General features: G+C 37.1%; 1 protein-coding gene across 7 annotated transcripts in view; it reads right to left on the bottom strand.

Moving 5' to 3' along the window:
• Positions 1–842: 842 nt before the first annotated feature.
• The window catches only part of LOC127062997 (unconventional myosin-XVIIIa), a 65,777-nt gene continuing 55,378 nt past the window's right edge, over positions 843–11,241 (bottom strand). For 5 of the 7 annotated variants that reach the window (XM_050992097.1, XM_050992100.1, XM_050992099.1 and 2 more), the window contains 11 exons: positions 9,717–9,845; positions 9,078–9,221; positions 8,750–8,839; positions 5,535–5,894; positions 5,285–5,439; positions 4,339–4,462; positions 3,797–4,251; positions 3,360–3,672; positions 2,946–3,209; positions 2,515–2,852; positions 843–2,175 (listed from right to left, as the gene is read on the bottom strand). In XM_050992097.1, the coding sequence (XP_050848054.1) occupies positions 2,169–2,175; positions 2,515–2,852; positions 2,946–3,209; positions 3,360–3,672; positions 3,797–4,251; positions 4,339–4,462; positions 5,285–5,439; positions 5,535–5,894; positions 8,750–8,839; positions 9,078–9,221; positions 9,717–9,845 (2,379 nt within the window). In that variant the 3' untranslated portion in view covers positions 843–2,168. Of the gene's footprint in view, positions 2,176–2,514; positions 2,853–2,945; positions 3,210–3,359; positions 3,673–3,796; positions 4,252–4,338; positions 4,463–5,284; positions 5,440–5,534; positions 5,895–6,105; positions 7,629–8,749; positions 8,840–9,077; positions 9,222–9,716; positions 9,846–10,518 lie in introns of those variants that run through there. The other 2 variants (XM_050992102.1, XM_050992103.1) reach the window with 2 other exon arrangements.

Here is an 11,241-nt window from a genome sequence, read left to right as displayed (position 1 = left end):
AAAATTTAATATTTTTTTTTTTTGAATGATAGGGAATATTAAGATGAACATAAATAGATTTTGGATATCCATGCAATGGCTTTGGGATATTTAAGAGAAAGAAAAACGAAAAAAAATCCTCTTTTTTAAACTTACCTCTTATTTATGCTATTAATCAGTTCGTTAAGAATATTTCTTTACGATCCATTTTTCTTCGAATCCTTCAATCGAATAGTATTAACGTCGCTAATGAAGATTTCTCGTTTTAAGAAATCTTTATAGTCCATTTTTTGTTAAAAGTTAAAAAAAAAAAAAATTAAGAAAAAAATTCGTTTTTTCAAATAAATATTTCGCTAATAAATATACCGAATATCTTTCTGTTAAGGTTTTCGTGACACACAATTAAATATGCTGGAAGAATGTTAAAATATTACTAACAATTTCTACTCTATTAAATCTCTGATGTTTTAGAAATATTATACAACAATATATATGTACATATACAAATGCTTTTGAAACATGAAGATCTATGTTGAGTATTTAAAATATGTCACGTTTTTGACTTTGGAAAACAAAAAAAAAGTTTTAGTTTTCAAGTGTATTTGTTTAAAAAGAAATATAAATGATGCTGGTACTCCTTGAAAATACTACTATAGGATAACTACACTAAACTCCAACAAGGCAAATATTGTAATACTTTTTTATTCAACAAATTCTGATATATTTTCTTAATGACGTGAGTCAAGTATACTAGTTAAAAACCTATTTCTCATTGACTCATTATTTTCGATAATTTTTTTTTTTTTTCATAAAAATTTCGCAAACAGGTTGTTGATCGGTGAAATAAATGACAGACATCAATGTAATTAAATAAGAGATCTGCATTTTACAAAGCAATAAGTTACACGAGAGTTCTTACACGAAATCAAAGATCCGACTCGAGTCGTGGCTTTTTTGTTTGTTTTTTTTTTTCTTTCTATACAAACGAAACACGGCAAAAAACGCGATCCAGATGTGCAATCTCGCGTTTATGCGGAAAGCATGTCGGGATATACATATATATTTATATATAAATATATTTATATATGTATATATAAATATATATATATATATTTATGTGTGCATACATATATATATATATATATACATATATATATGTATGTATGTATGTATGTATGTATGTATATATTTATTTTCTGGATGGAAGTAAGGCTTTTTTTCGTGTGACGATTATTTTCTAGTTCAAAGGGTGCTCTGAGGTATATATTTTTCAAAATTCCATGCACTTTGCCATTTGACAATAGTATTAAGAGTCTCAGAAATTAAAAGTTATTTGATTTCGCTTGGAAGACTGAAGGAACGATATCGTTCGTTCGTGTAGAAGACTATAGTCGGGCAAAGTAGCACCAATCATGCGCGAACAAGAAGAAAGAAAAAAAAAGTTAGAGAAAAAGAAAGAGAGAGAGAAAGAGAGAAAGAGAGAGAGAGAGAGAGGAGAGAAAATGAAAAGAAAAAAAGGACACGTTCAACCACGACGTCGAAGCATTACGGGTATCATACATTTTTATTAGTTTAGCACCTACTTACTCGCTGCTATCTTTCTTTTTTTTCTTTTTTTTTGTTTTTTTTTTGATAAGCCGCGAGAAAAGCCGCGAGAGAAATCATGAAAATTGTTGACTCTTGTTCGCGTACAATTACTGGGAGACTTTTTTCGCAGCTTAATTGTTAACGATACAAATTTCCTTTCTCTCTTTGTATCTTAATTATTATATAAGACGAATCACCGTTTCGAGTGCTTCGTCTTCTTTGATTCCCTTTCGATAATTTTATTTGCTATTACGACGAAAATAATACTTCAGACACTTTTATGCGACCGATCGACTTTTTCCTAGTCACATGTCAACGTAAAAAACACGAATATATATATGTATATGTGTGTACGTGTGTAATGTGTACGATCGATGAAAGTTTCGTTTCTTTGATATTTTATTTTTCCATCTACGACGGGGTTCGAGTTCAGTTCATTCGCAACTAGTCTTCGTTCGTGTGTCCAAAAACTTTATACGACGATCTCCTTCGATCGGTGTCTCATTAGATAATGATGCTTCGTCAGAACACCGAGCCGATCCTTTTCGATCGATCGGTTCTTCTTCGTCTTCTTCGGACTCTAAGTCCGATGTTGCTCCGGATCAATCACTGAAAAAAAAGACATAATAAATAAAGAAATAAATATTAAAATAAATATATAAAAAAAAAAAATAAAGGATATACAATTTTTCTATATAGATCGTTCCGTTTTAATCGCGATCCAAATGAATTACATTGATATCATTAGCGATACCAAACAATTCTAAATTTTACATTTATAATCTAAAAATCTATTCACGTTCTATTCACGTTCAAATATTTTCCTATAAATATTTTATTTGGATCAGATCAAAATAAAACGTTCTCTCTCTCTCTCTCTCTCTCTCTCTCTCTCTCTCTCTCTTTATATATATATATATATATTTTTTTTTCTTCATCAAATCCAACCTGTCGCTGTTTTCACTCGTTGCTTCTTCGCTACAATCTAAGTCGAGTTCACCCTGTATAGCACTTTGCAAATCGTCTATTCTTTGAAGCGCTAATCTTAGATCGTCCCGAGCGACCTTAGTTTCAGCTTCAGCAGCCTCCAAAGATTTCTCTAGCTCGCGTCGTGCACGTGTCGCTTCTTGCTCGCGAGCTAACGCGGAACTTGCTTCTTCGCGAGCGTCGCGTAATGATCTTTGCAATCTTCTTGCCGTGTCTTGTGCCGTTTGTTCCTTTGTTCTTAGCAAAGCCGTCTCGGTTTGAAGCTTCTCGACGCTCTCCTTAAGTCGTGCTATTTGAGTCTGAAAAAAAGATACGACGTTAATCAACTTTTACATTTAAATCGATTCTTCATTTCGTTAAATCGAGAAACTTAAGAAAAAAAAAATTATTACCTCGAGACGGGCCCTCGTTGTTTGTTCCAGTTCCAATTTACTTTCCAATTCCTTTGTGCGAAACTCTAATCGTCTCGTAGCAAGACTATTTGCAGTTGGATCACCGAGTTGTTCAACGGATTCCAATCGTTGACTCAATTCTGATAACTGATCTTTCAACGACGACTTTTCTGCTTCGAGCGCTGCGATCTGTACCTGCGCTTCTTGCAATTGTGCTTGCTCTGCGGAAACTTGTTGAACAGCAGCTCGATACTTTTTCAATACCTTTAAAAAAAGAAAAAAAGAAGAAGAAAAGAAGTAATAAGGATTAATAAACATTTGTACAATTTAATATTTATAAATGTTAAAATCACATTGTTTTTATTCTTGAGCATTAAATGTTAGATAATATGCGATTAAATACTTATTACTTACTTCAGCAAGTTCTTCTTCATTTTCTTCGAGCTGAGAGAGAAGCTCCGATCGTTCACGATTAGCAGCATTAGCACGATCCTCGGCTTCTGAACGTAGCCTCGTAGCTTCTTCCAAAGTAGCTTGCGTCTCGTTCAATTCTTGTTCCAAAGCTTGTTTAGCTTTGACAGCCGCTGCTCTGGCACATTCAGCGTCTTCCAATTGGTTCTTCAATTGCCTCAAAGCAGCTTTACCAGTCGAATCACCTTTCGATCTTTCTAACATTGTCTGGGCATCCCTCAGCAATGCTCTTGTTCTCTTTAGGTCTCTTTTTAATCTTTATCATTTGAAAAATAAAACAAACAAATTGAAGTAACGTACATACAGTATTCAAACGAAACTTTCATTAAATTGTTACTTAAATATAACCAAAAATAATGTTTAAGCAAAAAGTAATAAACCTTTGTGTCGTTTCAGCATCCGCAGCACGATCAACCCTATCCTGTTCTTCTATGGCTACCAATCTTCGTTCCAATTCGTGTTTCTCTCGAAGAAGTATCGTTCGTTCCTCGTGTTCGTTCTCCAACTGAGACTCCAAGGCTTTTACCTTCTTAAGTGCATTTCCACGTACATCTTCCAACTCCTCGTCACGTTGCTGCATCTCTTTTCGCATCTCTTTGCGTTGCTGTTCAATACTCATCTCGAGTCTCAATTTTGCCTGTTCAAGCAGCTGCACTTGTCCAGCCAAATCATCCAGTTCTTCCTCTTGATCTTTTGCACGTTTTTCCAACTCGTGTTTCGCTTTCTTCAATTGAGCAACCTCTTCTTCTGTTTTACCACCGAACGTTAATTCTTCCAGTTCTTGACTCAACGTACGAAGTCTTTCTTCTTTCAATTCAATTTCTAATTTTGCGTCCTACAGAAAGCCAAGGTATTCCATTGATTTTTATTTCATACGTTATTTATTTGGTACCAGTACTTAAATAGTTGGTACGATACTCACACTCAGGTTTTGTTCTATCGTGAATTTCTCAGCGATCGCAATCTCTTTTTCCCGCGCCAATCTTTCTCGTTGCGCTTTTTCCTGTCTGAGATCGTTCATCAAGTTTTGCGTTTCCGAATCAAATCTGAAAGAAATTAAGACCGACGTTAGCCATTTAACAGAATTTCACATCTTAAAAACGTCACCAAAATTACAACTACGCGTTTAAGTGTATCTTTTGTCTCCAATCATCCGATCATCCTATATACAAAATCGCCATTAAATTCATCGATATCAACAACGAGCCGAAAATGTTAAGGAATTATATGAGCGGAAATAGGAAATGTATGCCAATATGTTAAACAACAATGAACGAACGTGATACAAATGGTAACAAGATAAAAGTACTCAAAGACGAGGAGAAATGATTCGGGGAATATGTCTTTGAATTTACGTTAATCATTGTACCCGACTATTTTTACGATCACCCATCGCGATTTATAGCCAAGCTGGATACGATCTTAAAGTCTGGCAGGGGTGCCCTCGCGGCGCTATTGGCCTGGCGCCAAGCCAGAAACACTTGTTGCTACGGAAGAAATGAGAATAGAGCGAGCCACCTCCCAATACTAGTCGTCTCTCGTCAAAGTATTAACAGAGAACGAAACGTATCAGCGGGAAACCCAGATACGATCTTCTGTGAGTTCTTTATTTTTCTCGGCTTTCCGACTTCGTGGAAATTCTACAAAGTAGAATCGGGACAATTTACGAGCTGTTAAGTTCCGGTATTGTAACTGGCATCAGAGTGCTCTTACTATTATTATAATCGCTACAGCTATTGTACTAATCGCTATTGCCAAGCCGTGCACGATTCACTTTCGAGAATTTAAACAAACCAATAACCAATAGGTTAACAGCATCGTTTTTAGATCGATCGGGAGCATGGAAATAACCGGAAGCCCTAACTCACTTGCGTTGTTTCTTCTCCAAAAGATTATTTCTAGCGGTTTGTTCTTCCAGCAGTAATCTTAGGTCATGCATTTCACCGTTTAACTTTTGAACTCGACGTTTCCATTGACCTACGACTTGACGTTGTTCTTCGACTTCTTCATAGGCATCGGCCAGCTGAGGATACAAGTAATAAGACTTGGTAAGACACGTACAACTATTATCTTGATTGAATGTTCATTTAGTTAGTCATGAAAAATGCGAAAACGTACCTTCTTCTCCAATTGCTTCTTCAGACCAACCAATTGTTCGAGATCGTCTTCGTGCTGTTGAGCCATCTTTCTCTTGGTAAATTCGAGTTCACGAATAGCATGTTCGTAGCGTTGTCTATAAACACCACCATCTTCGCCATCTTCCCCATCCGACGCGACGCCGTTCAAATCAGCTGCTCTCGCGTACAATAATTCCATTTCGAGTCTTTCAGTAGTCTGCTGGAGATTCTTATTAGCCTCGGTAACATCCTGGAGTTCTCGTTCCAATCTTAAACGTTCCGATGTTTCTGCATCGATTCTCTCGGCCGCTAACGTAGAGGTCGAGTGTTCCTCCGCGAAGTCAGCCGTCATTTCACTCAACTGCAATAAAAAGAAATATTACATTTGTCGCAATGTAAAAAAAGATGCACTCTTACGTGTTGCAGAGTATACGACAATCATCTTCAACCGATATTTATACGATCGGAAAAAACTACTTCGATATGATCGTAATTCCTAATTAAATCGGAGTCTACATTTCAAGAAATTTTCATTTTTAGCAATTAACTTGCTAGAGGCTGTTCGAAGGTACCTCATTCCCAGGACCATCCGACAGTGTCCTATCTTCCGAAGCTCTAGAAATACTTCGTCTCGAGGAAGGACTCTTAGTCCTACTGGAAGACCTACTGAAGTATTGATACCCTTTGATCATGATATTCGTAGCACTTTGACTTCTTCCCATGTACGCTCTCGAGTTGTTTCGTGGATTATTGGAGATGGATACACAATTCTCGTCCAAGTCTTCCTTATGACCAAGACTTCGCCATTCGTCCATGATATGATCGGTTCGTTTAAGAAATTGCGATATTCTGTTGGAAAGATAGGAGGAAGCTGTGGCAGGTTCAAGATGAGAGGCCGTAGGTCTGAAGGATTGTCTGACTCGTTGTTTATCACAGCCCAAAACGAAGTTAAGACTAGCATCAAAGACGACAGGTGCTTGTTCTTTCGAGGCAACATCCTCGTTGACCAAGGAAGCCACGCTGTTTTCACGTGGAAACGTTCGACGTGGTGGTACGGAAAGTGACGTCGAACAGTCCAAGCGAGAATAAGCTCTGGAGGAAGTTAACGAAGGTGATCTGGTAGTTGATCTAGCGCGATAAGATAGACTAGAAGAGAGACTATTAGAAGGCGACGGACTTCTCGTGATCGAATTCAAAGTACCACCACCGATATGTAATCTACTACTTGGTCTTTTCGTCTGATTGACGATCGGTGGTAAGGGTGGTCTCTTTGCTAAGTTGCCAAGACTTTTACTGGTACTCGGAGAATTTACCAGGTCTTTCCTGTCTTCCGATGTACCATCGACGTTAGATTCGATCAGACTGTGACTGTTTGGTGTCATGCTTTCCGAGAATGTTGACGATGGTACCGACGGCATTCTGACACACTATTTCCTCTCCTTTTTTTTTTTCAAATTAGCTGATCGTTCAAAAAGGATCACAATGAAGTTTGCCGTGTACGTTCGATCTTTGTGTTTGCATGTTGCTCTAGGTGAGAACTCTTCCTTTTCTTGCAGAGAGCTCGTTCGAACGGCACTCGATCGTTCGATTACGTGTCGAAGAGTCGCATCTCGTTCGGCGGATTGCGTAACGTCGAACAACTACAACGCCCGTATCGAGAAAGCGTCACGGTGCGACTGGCCTCTTCCTGGGTCAGCCGATCCGCAAAGAGAGAAAGAGAAAGAGGAGATACGCGTCCGGGGTGTCCATGTGAGGACGAGGCGAGGGAGGAGGAGAAGGAGGCGGTCACCTCCGAGTTATTCTAAGTGAAAGAGCGAGCGAGCGAGCGAACGAACGAACGAACGAACGAGCAAACGTGGAGGCAAGGAAGAAGAGGATGAAAACGTGCGACCAGCCGAATCTCTGGCTATTCGCCAACTTCTCTTCGGGGATTCGTGAGAAAAGAATCTGAACGTCGATCGTTCGAACTGACCCACGTACAACGTTGAGTCTTAAAAAAATACTCGGATAACAGGCAAATAAGTGGAAGTTACCGATTGGTTCCCAACTGATAAACATATTTCCAAGATAAGTTGAAGATCTATTATCGATAGGATCATTATCGAAGAAAAGTTCTTTAAGATTCGATTAACATTCATAGGAGTCTACAAAGTTGGTCTGATTTATCGAATAAAAGCATTGACTGTGATACTGCTCTAGTTACATATTCATTATAAAAATTCAAATTACCACGTGTCCTAACGTTGGTTCCATATTAATAGGCCTAACTGTACGATTTTTCATGGATCGTTTCGTTTTATCCCAGATATCCTGAATAAACGGACTTTGCTCTATTGGTTTCTCTCGACATACATCTGCTCGACTACAACCAACTAGTGTAGCAAATGCGCAACATTATACAAACTTGATATCCTCGAGTGTAGGCGTTTAACGATGCGGAACATGTGCTTCCGTTTATATAAAAATTTGCTTCACTTTTGAAGCGACAAAAGCATTTATTCCGATTTTAATTTCGTCACAAGAGTCTTCCGTTAAAATTCCCTACGTTCTGTGATCGAACAACGAATAGACTTTGAATTAGGTGCGACTATGTGATTCAAGAATCGTCATTGGGTTCTCCTATCTAAAATTCTCTACGTTTTGTAATCGAACAACGAATAGACTTTGAATTAGGCGTGACTATGTAATCCAAGTATCCTCATTGGATTCTCTCTTACTTAATCGATGTATACTATATTAGACGCACGATCAAGATGGACGTCAGTTTCCAAAATTGTGTGCTAAACACATACGATGACTCACTATACGATATTATAATTTCGACGTGTAGGTTTATGTGGGTCATAACCGAGTCGTACCGATTCGTTCATGTACCTCGTTTACTTGGACTTTTAATCCAATCCGTGAAGCTGGTATATAGTAGCACGCATCGGAGCGTACAATTAACCTAATTATACGATTCGCGTGTAATGAACGACTGAACGGCAGACAGTTTTCACTAAACCTAAACCTAAACCTGTTGTATGAAAAGAACTCGTTACTACTTCGACACGTCGCTAACATCTTCATTAGCAAATGGTTGATATTAACCAAGGAGTTGAGAAAGTGAAAATCTGGATTAATATCTTGTAGTAACAATTATGGTCTTAGAGTATATTTTTTGAAGAGAATAAGACAAATAATTTATCAAGATCAGGCTCAGGAAATCTTACTCACCTTTGCCTCGAGTTTATCATTATCGTGTTTTAGATGATTCCGTTCTTGTTCGAGCCTCTCGACTTTCGCTCGAAGTACCTCAAGTTCTTCCTGTTGGTAAGAGGATAAAAAATATAAGAAATCTATGAGAATAATATTTTTTTACCGTGGTAGACGTGTAAATGAAACGAAATGAAATTGAACGATTATTACAGTAATCGGAAATACAAGTACATATCCATCTATGTATATACATGTGTATATATGCTTGCGAAGGAGACATTGCTAAATGCAGATGTTAGAGGGATAAGCCTACTCGTACACATATATGATTAGCATTTTTTCTCACCGTTCTCGCCTTTAACTGATCCTCGGTCCGATGAACATTTAAGAGAGGCGCGACTTTCACGTACAATCTCCACCATGGCCATTCTCGCACCGACATCAGCTTCCTTACGTTCCTTTGAATACATCTCACCGCGAGGTCTTGCAGCTGCGAGAAGATAAACAACCTTTTATTACATATTATGTAAATGAAAAATCATTGAATGTTGCAAACGTATACGATTCTCGATCAGTTATGGGTCAAGATCAACAACGTCCGGTACTATACATCAATGTATTAAATTATAGATATTAGAAAAAAAAAAAACGAGTAAAAATGAATATACAGGACAAAAAGGTAGGTGATAATTGAAATACCTCAGGGAATAATTAGCTTGCTTAAGCAATTAGATATCTACGTAAGTTATATATATATAAATGAATAATGTTAGTTTTGTTAATTAATTTTAGATCAGAATCACCGATTATTGATCGAATATTATTTTTTTCATAAAAACGTTTGTAGCTTCTTGTTAATACGATATCCAATTGTACTGTTTTTCTTTTATTAGAAAAACAAATTGAATAGGATTTTGTTGATGGAAATGTAGTCGAAAAGTTCTGACAAAATTTTATATCGAACTCGTTGAAGATTGTTGATTACCTTTAATGTGTTAAGTTTTCGACGAGCAAGGTATCCTCTGCATCGAGCTTGTAGCAAGATAATATGTCCAGTGAGCTTCTCGTCTCTTTGAGCTTCTAATCTTTCTAAGGTCCCCGATCTGAAGAATATCTGTGTGAAAAGTAAAACAAGATTAAGAGAACTTCATATGATTTAGAAACTAATAAATCACTGTAAACTGTTGAATAATAAAAAAAAAGAAAGTTCAAAGAGACTGGCTTTTACGACAATTTGGCAAATTGATAAAAATTAGAAGATGAGATTAAATTGTTGGAAATTATATAATTGTAATTTTACGACGAGTATGACGCATTAGCATCAAATAGACATCTACGTAATTCTATATTAGAGATATTATAATATAATTTATTTTAAAGTTTCAACAACGTATTAAGCAAGCAAAACAAATCGAAAGACATCTGGCATTTCGTCAAAAGAGATATTTCGTGGTACAAAATAACTTGTTATATTTACAGGAGAAATAGCAAGTATATTATTCATTTAACGAAAATGATTCGACGATATATGATGTATGTAAGTTGTAATATGATATTTTCTCATAAAATCATCAAGAAAAAAAAATCTTTAGTTTCATGATGCAACGATCATCCTAAGTGTCTTCGTCAGTCCTGATAATCGAGTTTAAACATTTAAGATCGCTTTAAACGTTAAATGCTAATTCGAATCTTTCGAGTTAATTATCGAGTGTTATCTGGCACAGTTGGTTTCACGATGGCAAACCGACAATTCGATAATATCGAATGTTAAACAATCCTGGACAGACCTGTTTACCAACGTTGGAACCAGTCGAATGTGCAGATCTGGGAGTTTTCCAAGAATCTCTGGATACTTCGTATCCACTGATAGATTTGGACACGTCCTCTCTGCAACTATCGATGCTACTAGCTTCGCTGGACGCCGAAGGATTATTTTTGGTAACCATAACGATCTCCTTTTTTTCAGAACGAACGAATCTGCGTACGACATGGGAAGAAGAATCAAATACCCCGATAGTACGATCTTCTTCGTTACGTGGGATATCCTCAAAGAAGGATCCTCGTTCTTTCTCAAAGCTACCACGGAGTTGTTCACTCTGACCACCATCTTTCCACTCAACTTCATTTTCGTTGCTAATATGTCCACTATCTTCTGAACAATTACCATCCGACACGTAACCGTTGTTGTACTCACTGTTAGTATTCTTCGATTCTCTATTATTTTTTTTCAAGTTCGACTCGATCGAGGAATAACCCGGTACTACGTTGTTCTTCGATTTGATCCATGGATCACGGGTGTTCTCGTTGGTCGTTGACGAAGATTCAGCGTTCTTACAATTAAAGAAGTTAACCAAATGTTCGATCTCTTTCGTTCTCTTTCCCAAGAGCTTCTTCTTGTTATCCGATGTATCGTTGGAGACCACGATTTTTTTGACTTCTTGTTTTTCTTCTTTGATATCCCTTGACTGTCGTTCCCAGTTACACCTGAGTTCCTTTATATTTCCAGTGCT

Source organism: Vespula vulgaris, chromosome 4 (genome assembly GCF_905475345.1).
Source record: "Vespula vulgaris chromosome 4, iyVesVulg1.1, whole genome shotgun sequence".
In the NCBI taxonomy this organism is placed as follows: domain Eukaryota; kingdom Metazoa; phylum Arthropoda; class Insecta; order Hymenoptera; family Vespidae; genus Vespula; species Vespula vulgaris.
The sequence above is the reverse complement of the archived record's forward strand: the minus strand, read 5'-3'. Positions and strand labels throughout refer to the sequence as shown.